Here is a 15,795-nt window from a genome sequence, read left to right on the forward strand (position 1 = left end):
ATCTTAGGTTTAGATTCTGTATACTTGTGTCAGCCTCTCTGTCCACAATGAGGTCTGTTTGTCCAAACACAGTTTCACCTCTCCTTATTCTTTGACTTTGACATTGAGGTCACATAGCTTTCCTTTACTGAACACAGACATTTCCCTGCCAGTCCCAGCCTGAACCTGACACTGATCAATACATGGTGTTGAATGATGCTGATTGATCAGGCCTGCTGGGATACAGTCTGGGTGTCTGATTCCAGTTTTGGGCCTATTCCTGGTTTGTACAGTGCCTTTAGACATGGCGATTGGAACTGAAGATATCTCATTTGGACTCATTGCACCAATGGACATATTTCCACCGGTCTAATGGCCATTGCTCGTGTTTCTTGGCCCAAGCAAGTCTCTTCTTCTTATTGGTGTCCGTTGGTAGCGGTTTCTTTGCAGCGATTCGACCACAAAGGCCTGAATCCTCTGAACAGTTGATGTTGAGATGTGTCTGTTACTTGAACTCTGTGAAGCATTTATTTGGGCTGCAATCTGAGATGCAGTTAACTCTAATGATTTTATCCTCTGCAGCAGAGGTAACTCTGGGTCTTCCTTTCCTGTTGCGGTCTTCATTAGAGCCAGTTTCATCATAGCGCTTCATGGTTTTTGTGACTTAACTTGAAGAAACTTTCTAAGTTCTTGAAATTTTCCACATTGACTGACTTTCATGTCTTTAAAGTAATGATGGGACTGTCATTTCTCTCTGCTTATTCAAGCTGTTCTTGACATAATATGGACTTGATCATTTACCAAATAGGGTTATCTTCTGTATACCACCCCTACCTTGTCACAACACAATTGATTGGCTCAAACTCATTAAGAAGGAAAAAAATAAAAAATTCCACAAATGAACTTTTAACAAGGGACACCCATTAATTGAAATGCATTCCAGGTGACTACCTCATGAATGCCAAGACTGTGCAAAGCTGTCATCAAGGCAAAGAATCTCAAATATAAAATATATTTAGATTAGTTCAACACTTTTTGGTTACTACATGATTCCATGTGTCATTTTATCATTTGGGTGTCTTCATTATTATTCTACGATGTAGAAAATAGTAAATCAATAAAAACCATTGAATGAGTAGCTGTGTCCAAACTTTTGACTGGTACTGTACATGTCACAGTCACATCAAATAGTCAACTAGTAGAACTTCAATCTACACACAGGACTAAAAGGTTGCACTGGCCCTTTAAACCACACAGCAAATATAGGCTTTTCAGTCGCAGGAAGGAGAGGCGATTGATTGTAGGCTACGGTAAGAGAGCTGCTCTTGTGACCAACACACAAAGGGATATCGAAAATCGCAACTATGGGCGTCAAATTATATTATACCACTGTTACTGCATCCAGAGAGGTGAGATGAAACGGAGATTATTGATGCATTGTATTCTTGCAGGTGGATACATTTCTTATAGAGACCCTTTATGGACCAGTCTGACAGACACACCCAACGGAAAGCCCTGTCAACGATCCATCTCAGGATCTGATCAGCATACAATGCGAATTAGGTCAATATTGTAATTGTTTGAATATGTGGAGTTATTGATAATTCAGTCCACCATACAGTCGATCGCAAGGTTTTTGAAGAACGGGTTTATTTGGAGATTATCAAAACGCACCAGGAAATGCAAACTCAACCCGAAAATGAGGACGGAAGTCATATTGTTCAGTTTCTCAGTTTTATTTCCTTTATCAGTCTGCTTTAGGCAGTAGATCTCACGGGCCTATTAGAATAATGGGGACATATAGTTTTCGCATTCTTCAACCTACCTGATATAATCGATGCTGGTCTAGACAAATGCAACTGGGTTACTTGTCAACGATTGCGATCGTACATGCCTACCTACCTGTACGGTGGACGTGAACTATTTATTATGCTGTCTAAAAGCATTATAAACACACACGCGTTTTGCTTTTAATGGAATTAGTAACATTGATACAAATGTTGCAGCGTACTTCCCGAGAGTTTGCATTCGCTTACGCCTGGACACAATCAATGTATGCAAATAATCGCGGTGAAACATCTGGTGTCGATTATAGGGGGATTCGTTTTTCGGTGGGCTCTGCGTTATACTGCCAAGTTAGACATCGGGTCATATAATTAAGGATATTTTTGAATTGAAGACTTTGAAAATGTTTAGCCATGGGCTATGTAATTTCACCTCTACTAAAAAGCAAGGGATTGAGTCATTCCGTGTGTCCCAAGCCTTCCTGTTTTCTAGAGTACATTTGAATCTGCTTTAAGTAGTGCGCGTTGGTGTGTCTTGCTCATTGAATGCCCGGCTGCAGTTGGTGGGTGACCTAGGCGTGGTTACACATAGCAAACACACCCTCCCAACTTCCACAACCAGACCCAACAAGATAGCGTTGCACAATTTAATAATCAACTACACATTAGATAAGCTCTCTAGCGTTTATAGGCAAGGTAGACTGTCTACTAGGCCGTTTTGTCTCAAGTGGTAATGCTACCCATCTATCTCTCTTTAACCACAGACTGTAAACAAAACAGATCTGACTGTTTGGTCCCTGGTACTACTAGTAAAGCTTGAAGCCTTTTCACACTATGGAACCAACCCAAACTTTCATATTGTACTTTTCAGCACTATGTGGAATATACACTGCTCAAAAAATGAAGGGAACACTTAAACAACACAATGTAACTCCAAGTCAATCACACTTCTGTGAAATCAAACTGTCCACTTAGGATGCAACACTGATTGACAATACATTTCACATGCTGTTGTGCAAATGGAATAGACGACAACAGGTGGAAATTATGGGCAATTAGCAAGACACCCCCAATAAAGGAGTGGTTCTACAGGTGGTGACCACGGACCACTTCTCAGTTCCTATGCTTCCTGGCTGATGTTTTGGTCACTTTTGAATGCTGGTGGTGCTTTCACTCTAGTGGTAGCATGAGACTACAAGGAGTCTACAACCCACATAAGTGGCTCAGTTAGTGCAGCTCATCCAGGATGGCACATCAATGCGAGCTGTGGCAAGAAGGTTTGCTGTGTCTGTCAGCGTAGTGTCCAGAGCATGGAGGCGCTACCAGGAGACAGGCCAGTACATCAGGAGACGTGGAGGAGGCCGTAGGAGGGCAACAACCCAGCAGCAGGACCGCTACCTCCGCCTTTGTGCAAGGAGGAGCAGGAGGAGCACTGCCAGAGCCCTGCAAAATGACCTCCAGCAGGCCACAAATGTGCATGTGTCTGCTCAAATGATCAGAAACAGACTCCACGAGGGTGGTATGAGGGCCACTGGCGTCCTGTGCTCTTCACAGATGAAAGCACGTTCACACTGAGCACATGTGACAGAGTCTGGAGACGCCGTGGAGAACGTTCTGCTGCCTGCAACATCCTCCAGCATGACCGGTTTGACGGTGGGTCAGTCATGGTGTGGGGTGGCATTTCTTGGGGGGCCGCACAGCCCTCCATGTGCTCGCCAGAGGTAGCCTGACTGCCATTAGGTACCGAGATGAGATCCTCAGACCCCTTGTGAGACTATATGCTGGTGCGGTTGGCCCTGGGTTCCTCCTAATGCAAGACAATGCTAGACCTCATGTGGCTGGAGTGTGTCAGCAGTTCCTGCAAGAGGAAGGCATTGATGCTATGGACTGGCCCGCCTGTTCCTCAGACGTGAATCCAATTGAGCACATCTGGGACATCATGTCTCGCTCCATCCACCAACGCCATGTTGCACCACAGACTGTCTGGGGGACATCAGGAGCATGCCCAGGCATTGTAGGGAGGTCATACAGGCACGTGGAGGCCACACACACACTACTGAGCCTCATTTTGACTTGTTTTAAGGACATTACATCAAAGTTGGATCAGCCTGTAGTGTAGTTTTCCACTTTAATTTTGAGTGTGAATCCAAATCCAGACCAATGGGTTGATACATTTGATTTCCATTGATCATTTTTGTGAGAATTTTTTGTCAGCACATTCAACTATGTAAAGAAAAAAGCATTTAATAAGAATATTTCATTCATTCAGATCTAGAATGTGTTATTTTAGTGTTCCCTTTATTTTTTTGAGCAGTGTATAATGAGGACAGTGCAGTACCGCTAGGCTCAGTTAAACCAGGCCCGGCTCAGTAGTGTGAAAACGGTCATGGATCCCTGACCCTGAACTGACCCTTTCCTCTCCCCCTCCAGGTGAAATCTCAGCAAGCGGAGGTGATGAGGATCCTGGAGAGTAAGAGTATCCAGTACGAGCTGATTGACATCTCAGTGGGCGGAGAGGTCAGGGATGAGATGAGAAGCAAGGCGGGGAACCCCACGGCTGTCCCGCCACAGATCTTCAATGAGGACCAGTACTGTGGGGTAAGGATTTGTGAGATCAGACAAACACACAACCACATCACTGTCAAACGGTATGAAGATAGTGAGTATAGACAAAGGTTTTAACTTAGATGACATAAGCATGTTATGACCCCTTTTTTTAAATATAATATCTTCTACTCTGTTTGGTCTCTTTCCTCCAGAACTATGACATGTTTTCAGACGCAGTGGAGGAGGACAAAGTGGAACAATTTCTGAAGATGGCGTGATGAGGAAGAGTTGTGTGTCGTCTTCCCCCCCCCAAGGCAGGCCCGTTGACTAACCCCCTGCCCCGCTGGCGGTGCTCACCCTCTTTTGTCTCAATGCAGTGATGAATGCCAAATACAACCAACCAATCAAGACACACACCTGTTCCCACCCTGCTGGACTCTTACCTAACCACTGTTAATTGAATTGTTTTTTTTATACGGGCACTTATGCTCTCTCTGCTTTCTTCGTCATTGTTTCCCTTTGTGGTCCTTCCTGGTCAGGACCTGGGTTCAAATACTTTTAAATAATTTCAAGTACTAAAGTCGTGTTTGATTTAAGCTTTCCTGTTGCAATTGAACCAATAGAAAAGGCTAAAAAGGCCAAACCCCACCCACCTGGCACTCCATGCAGACTAAAGCAAATGCTCATAGATTTGGAATGGTATTTGAACCCAGGTCTGCCTGGTCCAACGTGTTCATGTCACTAATCAGTCTTAGTCTGCTTTGTGGGATCAGTGGAACTGCCCAATCTAGATGTGTGGTAATTAGGTCAGGTAATCTGGGCTGCCAACACGTGATTAATGAACATCCACTAATCCAGAGGCTAACATTTACCAGGAATCTATGTTCATGATCGTTCCCTTGCCCAAGAGGAGAATTGTACTTGTTTTTTTTCTTTCACCGATTGGTCTTTAAAACCGTCACCGCAGATATTTTTCAGAGCTGATCTGATTGGTCTAAATGCAGCCCATGATGAAAATAGGGGGGCAATTTCAGACCAAACAATGCTTGGTTATTATCACTTAATCTTATTTACAGTGTTTGTCATTCTTTTTTTTCTTATCTGGCCTTCTTGACTCACATGATGTTCATTTCGACAGACGGAAGCCATTTTGAAACATACTTGGGCCTACTGTAGGTGACTGTAGTCTGGAGAATGAGGAAGCCAACAATCACAGAACCTTAAAGAAATGTGAATTGTGGTAGAGAGAGAATAAGTTAATTGGATTCTACTTTGGTCCAAAACATTTCAATGCTTAGCAGACTAATGGTGTCTATGGTCCATGCTGGAAAAGTGACTCCACTGTGGAAAGTTGTACAGTAGATGGTTAAAACAGACAGCATTCCATAGTGTTGAACTTGGTGCCAATAAATGTGTTTTCCTGATGGATACAGTCAGCTTTGGCCTCCCAATATAGTCTTATTTTACTCTGTTAATGCATTCCAAAGAGAATGGCCTGATCCTCAATCACTGCTCTTCCAGAAATAGACATGTTATGGGACATTGTTGCAAAACTATGTTACACTGTTACTGGCACTACAACTGTACATCCTTACTATAAGAGAGCTGAGCTTGAGTACTAGAACCCCTGAATTTACAATCTGTTGACTGTTTTGGACCTTCAGTCCTGATCTAGCTGTGAAGTCCCATCTCGATCCAGCTTGAAGATGCAATCGATAACTATGCACTTAACTCTGCCTCATACTCCCACTGTTGTACTGACTCTTGGCTACTGAGTGGGAAAACATGTTTCAGACTGAACTGACTCATTCTCAGCCTTAGATAAAACTCACTCACCACATGAGGACGTTGAAGGCCTTACTTTTATTGCTTCAGGTGTCTACTACTCTGCTGGGTTTTCTTCCATGGGATGTTGTGAAAAACGTATGTGCCGTTTCATGTGTAGAGTCTCACATATTGTTCATCCTTGTAAAAAAATATATATATTTAAAAAAAGTTTTAGAAAAATATTGCCCCTCTCAATGTAATCCCTGTATTTGAGTATACCTATCACTATAACCCTTGGTTCCACACAGGAACAGGTGAATTTGGGCAACGCGACACCACACACATAGTATATTTGGGTATGTAGGTGTGGGACCTCTACTTTGTAATGGCAGCATTAACAGACCATGTTTGTGCACTGTTTTGTCAGTTGACGGCGGTAGATGTCTTATTGGTTCACTATCAACTAAATGTTCAACATTTCATGTCATACTTCGTCTTTGAGCTCCTGCTTTGCGTTTTGGGCCAAAATAAAGAAAACATGTAATATACAGAATGAGATGTCTTCCAAGAAGATTGTGGAAAAAGGGTCAAATAAAATGGAATGTCAAAGTCGATTTGTGTTTTGCTGAATTACAAGTCTGATGGTTTAAAAAGTGAATCAAGTGACTCAGTTCAAGTTGATTCATTTGGACGTGTGTTATGAACAATATTCTTTATTGTACAATAGTATTACAAATACAGTTGCAAAGCTCTCAAAACAAAGGAAAACAGTATATCTACAGTATATACATCAGTATATTGATTCAGGGGCACTGTTCTTCCAGATCACATATCTTGATTGAGACATCGCCTTTCCATGTGCAGTTCTCTCCATCTCATTGAGGAATGTTACAGGGCCTTGTTCATCCTGCTGCTGCCCACTCTACACAGTGCCAGTCTGTAATTGATAAGTACTAATCTGCCCAACTAAACTCCACCCCCAATAAAATGGAGACTGAATATTTTGATTCTTGGTGGACAGTGAGTACAAATGGGGATCAATGTGCCATGCTGTGCAGGTTTACAGATAAAAAAAGCTCAACATATACAGTATAGAATACTAGCTTATTAGTTCCAAACCTTTATTCAGGTTTTGCCCATGACCAAAAACATGACATACAGTTGATGTCGGAAGTTTACATACACCTTAGTCTCCCCCGTTTTCCTCCAAACATAACAATGGTCATTATGGCCAAACAGTTCTATTTTTCCTTCGTCAGACCAGAGGACATTTCTCCAAAAAGTCTGATCTTAGTCCTCATGTGCAGTTGCAAACCGTAGTCTGGCTTTTTATGGCGGTTTTGGAGCAGTGGCTACTTCCTTGCTGAGCGGCCTTTCAGATTATGTCGATATAAGACTCGTTTTACTGTGGATATAGATACTTTTGTACCTGTTGCCACCAGCACCTTCACAAGTTCCTTTGCTGTTGTTCTGGGATTGATTTTCAGTTTTCGCACCAAAAGTGCATTCATCTCTAGGAGATGGGACACGTCTCCTTCCTGAGCGGTATGATGGCTGCGTGGTCCCATGGTGTTTATACTTGCACACTATTGTTTGTACAGATGAACGTGGTACCTTCAGGCGTTTGGAAATTGCTCCCAAGGACGAACCAGACTTGTGGAGGTCTACAAAAAAAATTTTCGGAGCTCTTGGCTTTCCCATGATGTCAAGCAAAGAGGCACTGAGTTTGAAGGTAGGCCTTGAAATTCATCCACAGGTACACCTCCAATTGACTCAAAGGATGTCAATTAGCCTATCAGAAGCTTCCAAAGCCATGACATCATTTTCTGGAATTTTTCAAGCTGTTTCAAGGCACAGTCAACTTAGTGTATGTAAACTTCTGATCCACTGGAATTGTGACACAGTCAATTATAAGTGAAATAATCGGTCTGTAAACAATTGTTGGAACAATGACATGTGTCATGCACAAAGTAGATGTCCTAACCGACTTGCCAAAACTATAGTTTGTTAACAAGATATTTGTGGAGTGGGTGAAAAACAAGTTTTAATGACTCGAACATAAGTGTATGTAAACTTCCGACTTCCACTGTACATGTAAGAAAATGCATGATGACTAAGCAGGTACAGTGGCTTGCAAAAGTGTTCACCCCCCTTGGAATTTTTCCTATTTTGTTGCCTTACAACTTGGAATTTAATTCGATTTTTTTAAGGGTTTGTATCATTGGATTCATACAACATGCATATCACTTTGAAGATGCAAAATATGTTTTATTGTGAAACAAACAAGAAATAAGACAAAAAATAACAGAAAACGTGAGTGTTCATAACTATTCATCCCCCAAAGTCAATACTTTGTCTCTTTAAGCTTGGCACATCTAGCCACTCGGATGCCCACACCATTTTTGCCCATTCTTCAAGGCAAAACTGCTCCAGCTCCTTCAAGTCAGATGGGTTCCGCTGGTGTACAGCAATCTTTAAGTCATACCACAGATTCTCAGTTGGATTGAGGTCTGGGCTTTGATTAGGTCATTCCAAGCCATTTAAATATTTCCCCTTAAACCACTTAAGTGTTGCTTTAGCAGTATGCTTTGGTTCATTGTCCTGCTGGATGGAGAACCTCTGTCCCAGTATCAAATCTCTGGAAGACTGAAACAGGTTTCCTTCAAGAATTTCCCTGTATTTAGCACCATCCATCATTCCTTAAATTTTGACCAGTTTCCCAGTCCCTGCCAATGCGAAACATCCCCACAGCATGATGCTGCCACCACCATGCTTCACTGTGGGGATGTTGTTCTCAGGGTGATGAGAGGTGTTGGGTTTGCGCCAGACATAGTGTTTTCCTTGATGGCCAAAAAGCAACATTTTATTCTCATCTGACCAGAGTACTTTCTTCCATATGTTTGGGGAGTCTTCCACATGCATTTTGGTGAACACCAAACAGGGTTGCTTATTTTTTTCTTTCTTAAGCAATTGCTTTTTTTCTGGCCACTCTTCCATAAAACCCAGCTCCGTGGAGTGTACAGCTTAAAGTGGTCCTATGGACAGATACTCCAATCTCTGCTGTGGAGCTTTGCAGCCCCTTCAGGGTTCTCTTTGCTCTCTTTGTTGCCTCTCTGATTAATGCCCTCCTTGCCTGGTCCGTGAGTTTTGGTGGGCAGCCCTCTTTTGGCAGGTTTGTTGTGGTGCCATATTCTTTCAATTTTTTAATAATGGATTTAATGGTGCTCCGTGGGATGTTCAAAGTTTCTGATATAAAAAAAAATCACAACCCTGATCTGTACTTCTCCACAACTTTGTCTCTGACCTGTTTGAAGAGCTCATTTATTTAACTAAATACAGTACTTCTGAAGGTAATTGGTTGCACCAGATCTCATTTAGGGGCTCCATAGCAAAGGGGGTGAATACATATGCACGCACCACTTTCTGTTTTTTTTTGTTAAATTTTTTGAAACAAGTAATTTTTAAAATTTCACTTCAACAATTTGGACTATGTTGTGTATGTCCATTACATGAAATGCAACATGCAACAAAATAGGAAAAACGCCAGGGGGGTGAATATATTTGCAAGGCACTGTAGGTGTAAGAAAAGCAAAAATTCTCTTTATCAACACATCCATCTCACGGGGGGAAGAGCAGGAAACCACTGAATTTGCTCACACTATAAAAGTTGTTTTCTCACGTGTGTTGTGATCAGTGGCGATTTTAACATGTAAATCTTGGTGGGGCAAACTACAAACTACATGACAGCAAAGTCACACCACAACACATTAATTGCACTTTAACCGTGACAAAAAGTGCCCACAAACTGTTATGGACTATATAAAGCTGCCCCAACAGCAGAGCTTTCTTTTCAGCACCATGGAGTGAATCCTTACCACTGCTACACCTGGCTATCAGCAAAGCTCAGTGCTTTCTGTCGTGATGGGGCAGCCAGTAGAAAATACGTAGCGTTGGGGTTGGTAATGTTCTTTAGTTGCGCCGTGATTGGCTCAGTGTTCTGTCACCAAAGGGGCTTGAATATTCGAGCTCTCCCTGTATATTTTGCGGCGACGTAGTGTCCTCATGACTGACAGAACACTGAGCCAATCACAGCGCAACTAAAGAACATTACCAACCCCTACGCTACGTATTTTCCACTGGGTGCCCCTCCACCACAGAAAACACTGAGCGAGGCTGAAACACCTGCATTTTGGAGCTGCCTTATTGAAGAAAGCAAAAAAGAAACCATGTTTGTATGCGGCTTTATTAACTAAATTATTATTTTTTTGTACATTGTTTGCAAACTGATATGTGAGACATATTAATGCCAAAATAAAATGCAAACAGGCAACAACAAAACATGTTTAGTTTTTTTTTAGGTAAACAGGTGGGGCTCAAAAGAGCATGACGAGTTGTGATGGGAACACGGGTGTGACATGAGAATAAAAGAAGAAAGAACAACATTACACTCCTGGCTGCTTGTAATCATTCAGTGTACAGGGCCTGACATTGACACATGATCGGGCACATGAAGTTAATAATTAAAGCCCACTCAGCGTTTTCTGTTCAGGCTGTCCTCTATGTTGAGAGGAACAGAGCCGTGGGTATAGATATACAGCATGGCTCTGGATGGGAACTGGCTGTAAACCTTATCTGATGCTGCACATGTGTCCATCTAGTGGTGGAATGACAACAGTACAAATATCCAAGACTTATCCATGTTTGTGAAATTGTTCATCTATTTATCTACTATTTAAGTATTAATCCTACCACTTGGTAGGTCAAATAAGATTAAGACTCATACAGATCAAAAATATAAACGCAACAGACATGAAGAAGGTGAAGAAGCCGGATGTGGAGGTCCTGGGCCGGCGTGGTTACACGCCGGCCCAGTGGTTGGTTGTGGTTGTGAGGCCGGTTGGACGCACTGCCAAATTCTCTAAAACGGCGTTGGAGGCTTATGGTGGAGAAATGAACATTCCATTCTCTGGTGGACATTCCTGCAGTCTGCATGCAGATTGCACGTTCCCTCAAAACTTGAGACATTGTGCATTGAGTTGCATTGTGTTGTGTGACAAAACTGCACATTTTAAAGTGGCCATTTATTGTCCACAGCACAAGGTGCACCTGTGTAATGACCATGCTGCTTAATCATCTTCTTGATATGCCGCACCTGTCAGGTGGATGGATTATATTGACAAAGGAGAAATGCTCACTCATAGGGATGTACTCAGAAATGTGTGCACAAAATATGAAAAATAAATTTTCTGTGCGTATAAAAATGTCTGGGATATTTTATTTCAGCTCGTGAAACATGGAACCAACACTTTACACAGTGGTAGAAAAAGTACCCAATTGTCATACTTGAGTAAAAGTAAAGATACCTTAATAGAAAGTTACTCAAGTAAAAGTGAGTCACTCAGTAAAATACTACTTGAGTGAAAGTATAAAAGTATTTGGTTTTAAATATACTTAAGTATCAAAAGTAAATGTATAAAATATTTTCAAATTCCTTATATTAAGCAAACCAGATGACACCATTAAAAAAAATGTACGGATAGCAAGGGGCACACTCCAACACTCAGACATTATTTACAAAAGATGCATTTGTGTTTAGTGAGTCGAAAAGTTGTCAAAAATATAAATAGTAAAGTAAAGCGCAGATACCCCAAAAAACGACTTAAGTAGTACTTTGAAATATTTTTTACTTACAGTTGAAGTCGGAAGTTTACATACGCTTAGGTTGGAGTCATTAAAACTCGTTTTACAACCACTCCACAAATTGCTTGTTAACAAACTATAGTTTTGGCAAGTCGGTTAGGACATCTACTTTGTGCATGACACATGTCATTTTTCCAACAATTGTTTACAGACAGATTATTTCACTCATATTTCACTGTATCACAATTCCAGTGGGTCAGAAGTTTACATAGACTAAGTTGACTGTGCCTTTAAACAGCTTGGAAAATTCCAGGAAATTATGTCATGGCTTTAGAAGCTTCTGGTAGACTAATTGACATCATTTGAGTCAATTGAAGGTGTACCTGTGGATGTATTTCAAGGCCTACTCAAACTCAGTGCCTCTTTGCTTGACATCATGGGAAAATAACAATAAATCAGCCAAGACCTCAGAAAATAAATTGTAGACCTCCACAAGTCTGGTTCATCCTTGGGAGTAATTTCCAAACGCCTGAAGGTACCACGTTCATCTGTACAAACAATAGTACGCAAGTATAAACACCATGGGACCACGCAGCCGTCACACCGCTCAGGAAGGATACGCGTTCTGTCTCCTAGAGATGAACTTACTTTTGGTGCGAAAACTGAAAATCAATCCCAGAACAACAGCAAAGGACCATGTGAAGATGCTGGAGGAAACCGGAACAAAAGTATCTATATCCACAGTAAAACGAGTCCCATATCGACATAATCTGAAAGGCCGCTCAGCAAGGAAGAAGCCACTGCTCCAAAACCGCCATAAAAAGCCAGACTACGGTTTGCAACTGCACATGAGGACAAAGATCAGACTTTTTGGAGAAATGTCCTCTGGTCTGATGAAGGAAAAATAGAACTGTTTGGCCATAATGACCATCGTTATGTTTGGAGGAAAAAAGGGGAGGCTTGCAAGCCAAAGAACACCATCCCAACTGTGAAGCACGGGGGTGGCAGCATCATGTTGTGGGGGTGCTTTGCTGCAGGAGGGACAGGCGCACTTCACAAAAGAGATGGCTTCATGAGGGAGGAAAATTATGTGGATATATTGAAGCAACATCTGAAGACATCAGTCAGGAAGTTAAAGCTTGGTCTTCCAAATGGACCCCAAACATACTTCCAAAGTTGTGGCAAATTGGCTTAAGGACAACAAAGTCAAAGTATTGGAGTGGCCATCACAAAGCACTGATCTCAACCCTATAGAAAATGTGTTAGCAGAACTGAAAAAGCGTATGCGAGCAAAGCCTACAAACCTGACTCAGTTACACCAGCTCTGTCAGAAAGAATGGGCCAAAATTCACCCAACTTATTGTGGGAAGCTTGTGGAAGGCTACCCGAAATGTTTGACCCAAGTTAAACAATTTAAAGGCAATACTACCAAATACTAATTGAGTGCATGTAAACTTCTGACCCACTGCCAATGTGATGAAATAAATAAATGCAGAAATAAATCATTCTCTCTACTATTATTCTGACATTTCACATTCTTAAAATAAAGTGGTGATCCTAACTGACCTAAAACAGGGGATTTTTACTCGGATTAAATGTCAGGAATTGTGAAAAACTGAGTTTAAATGTATTTGTCTAAGGTGTATGTAAACTTCCCACTTCAACTGTAAGTCCTTTCCACCACTGACTTTACATGTTGCATTTACAGTTTTGTTCTGTGTATTACAACCAGGTATAAGTCAATAAAAAAACGACTGATTTAGAAGCTGAGTGGAATTGACCTCATCAAGCCATGCAGCAAATACATTTCACCGCTGTGTGATTCTGTTCACACACAAGCACTTCCTCAATTTGTATTGGTTTCAAGTAGGCCTAGCCTGTATTTTACGAGAGCAAAAACAAACAGTTGAGTAAGAGTATTTAGTACGAAACTCATCAAGGTATTCAGAAAGAATACTCTTCAAAATTCAATGGTAAATCTTACAGCCTGGATTTAAAGTATTCACTTAAAAATACCAGGTATCCACCTAAGAATACAAATGTAATTATTATGTGAAGGAGGATTTTATATATTTAGAAATTGTCTCCTATGGGTTCAGGGGCCAATAACAATGGGAATACAACACAACACGTGATGTGATTGGTAAATTAGTTGCAAAAATCGGACCAATAGGAGTCGGGTTTGAAATGTGTGAAAGCCTCCCTTTATTCAGTCTGTAAGACTAACAATCTGTAAAACAGCAACGAAATCTAAGGGCAGAAACGTGTTGGTTTTACGTTTAACATAAAATAAGCATTTGTATCATTGTACCGTTCTCTAAGAGTTGCTGAATTTCATTTTCATGGGTGAGATAATACAATGTATACGAAACGCAAATTTAACAACTTTGCAAATATATTTTTGCCATTCAATGTAATATCCAGGTTTATGTTTTTTGTTGTTGTTGCCAGTAGTGCAACCAAATCTAAATTCCAGGTTGCACAGCAACATATTGGGAGTATGGGATCCCACAGTACCAGCAGTGGACATAGGAGGGCAGTGATGCACGCTATTCATAGTATTTGTCAATGTAACTGATAGAGAAGAAGAGTTCATTCGGGAAGCTGTCTATTTTTATTAACGAGAATTGGACTGTCAAACGTTTCTGTCACAATATATATCAAGGTAACGTCAATTCTTGGCATGTTTTGATAAATACATGTTCCAGTTTGTGGCTGAGGAGGCAACAAGCCTGACGATAGTTTAACAACCAGGTATCATACCAACATTGGCTAACTAGAGACAGTCAGGGTCGCTCTGCTAGGTAAGCTTGTCATTCTTCTGTAAATATTGATGGCAGAAATAATCCCATTCCTGAATATAAATGGGGACTGTAGAATGAAAGTAAACTGGATTTGTAGGACTTCCTAATTTACATTTTTGAAGTTTAGTGTCTTTTACTGTAACAAAAGTATCTTAGCCATGTGGCTAGCTGACTGGGTTGGCTAGCACAGTAAACTAGTATCTTTGTTTTTAGCTAGCTAGTTAGATCCTTTATACTCCATTTTGAAACTGTCTTTATGGTCGGTGTTGTTAAGAATGGACTACACGTCACGCAAGCGACGTATGGAGTTTCCAATTCCTTCGAACGACTGTCTTTTCAATAGTAACCTAAAATAACCTTAGTGTGAGAGTTGAGATATTGGGTGGGTGCAGGCTTTTGCTCCAACCAAGCAGTGACCTGGTTATGGTCCGAATGCTTTTGAATTAAGTGTGCTACTAACTCTGTCAGTGATGTCACATCTTGGCTGTGGTATATGTGGATGGAATTCAGCTAGATGTTGAGGAATTAAGATCATACTGTTGCCCGACTGGGAGCCGAACCCCGGTCCAGCGACTGTCAAGCAAACACCTTAACAGCTAAGCAAGGAGGTCAGAAAAATTGACGAAGTCGTTAGGTATTGGTTAAAGGTCGCTGCATTACCCCCTTCCTTCAGGAGACCGTGTCCCCACTCTTCTCTATACCAAGTCCCTCACATGTGTACACACCTCGCCGATGGCCATCCCACTTTGGACACCAATGTAGCAAATTCAGGGGGTCACCCCGACCTGGACTCTAATGTGGGTCCAGCGACTGTCAAGCCAATACCTTAACTGCTACGCCACGAGGTGCGAACCTGTTGACGAAGTTGCTAGGTATTAAAGGCCGCTACAATATGTTTCTGTCTGTTTCACCTGCTCCTCAGAGCCCATGAGAAGGAGATGAGTGTCCCAGACTACATGCAGTGTGCTGAGGACCATCAGACGGTCCTGGTGGTGGTCCAACCTGTGGGCATCGTCCCTGAGGACCAGTTCTTCAGGATCTACAAACGCATTGCCTCTGTGGCCCAGGTCAGCGTCCATGTGTACTAGCTATAAGTCTGTCCTAAATTACACCCTGTTCCAGGGCCCGCTCTGGTCTAAAGTAGTGCACTATATAGGGTAGCATTTGGGACACACATAGGCCTATGTGTTATTATTTATTGAAATATGTAACCCCCGGCAAACTTATTTGTTTTTTATGTAAATGTTTTATTGTTGGGTGCTGATTATCAAATG

At 41.6% G+C, this 15,795-nt stretch overlaps 2 protein-coding genes across 3 annotated transcripts in view; both read left to right on the forward strand.

Moving 5' to 3' along the window:
• The first annotated feature begins 1,244 nt into the window (after positions 1–1,244).
• On the forward strand, positions 1,245–6,689 carry LOC135552071 (SH3 domain-binding glutamic acid-rich-like protein 3). Its single transcript, XM_064983453.1, has 3 exons — positions 1,245–1,388; positions 4,194–4,361; positions 4,523–6,689. The coding sequence occupies exons 1-3, from the start codon at positions 1,344–1,346 to the stop codon at positions 4,586–4,588; spliced, it is 279 nt and encodes a 92-aa protein (XP_064839525.1). The 5' UTR covers positions 1,245–1,343; the 3' UTR covers positions 4,589–6,689.
• Positions 6,690–14,291: 7,602 nt separating this feature from the next.
• The window catches only part of LOC135552072 (trafficking protein particle complex subunit 9-like), a 310,740-nt gene continuing 309,236 nt past the window's right edge, over positions 14,292–15,795 (forward strand). For both annotated transcript variants that reach the window (XM_064983454.1, XM_064983455.1), the window contains exons 1-2: positions 14,292–14,382; positions 15,444–15,588. In XM_064983454.1, the coding sequence (XP_064839526.1) occupies positions 15,460–15,588 (129 nt within the window). In that variant the 5' untranslated portion in view covers positions 14,292–14,382; positions 15,444–15,459. The remainder of the gene's footprint in view (positions 14,383–15,443; positions 15,589–15,795) is intronic.

This window comes from Oncorhynchus masou, chromosome 13, assembly GCF_036934945.1.
Source record: "Oncorhynchus masou masou isolate Uvic2021 chromosome 13, UVic_Omas_1.1, whole genome shotgun sequence".
Taxonomy (NCBI): domain Eukaryota; kingdom Metazoa; phylum Chordata; class Actinopteri; order Salmoniformes; family Salmonidae; genus Oncorhynchus; species Oncorhynchus masou.

What these genes read in the sequence shown, in the direction of transcription:
- LOC135552071 (XM_064983453.1), top strand. Translation starts at nt 1,344, where the DNA reads ATGGGCGTCAAATTATATTATACCACTGTTACTGCATCCAGAGAG. An exon ending in CTGTTACTGCATCCAGAGAG is followed by an intron (nt 1,389 to 4,193) that starts GTGAGATGAAAC and finishes CTCCCCCTCCAG; the next exon opens with GTGAAATCTCAGCAAGCGGA. An exon ending in ATGAGGACCAGTACTGTGGG is followed by an intron (nt 4,362 to 4,522) that starts GTAAGGATTTGT and finishes TCTTTCCTCCAG; the next exon opens with AACTATGACATGTTTTCAGA.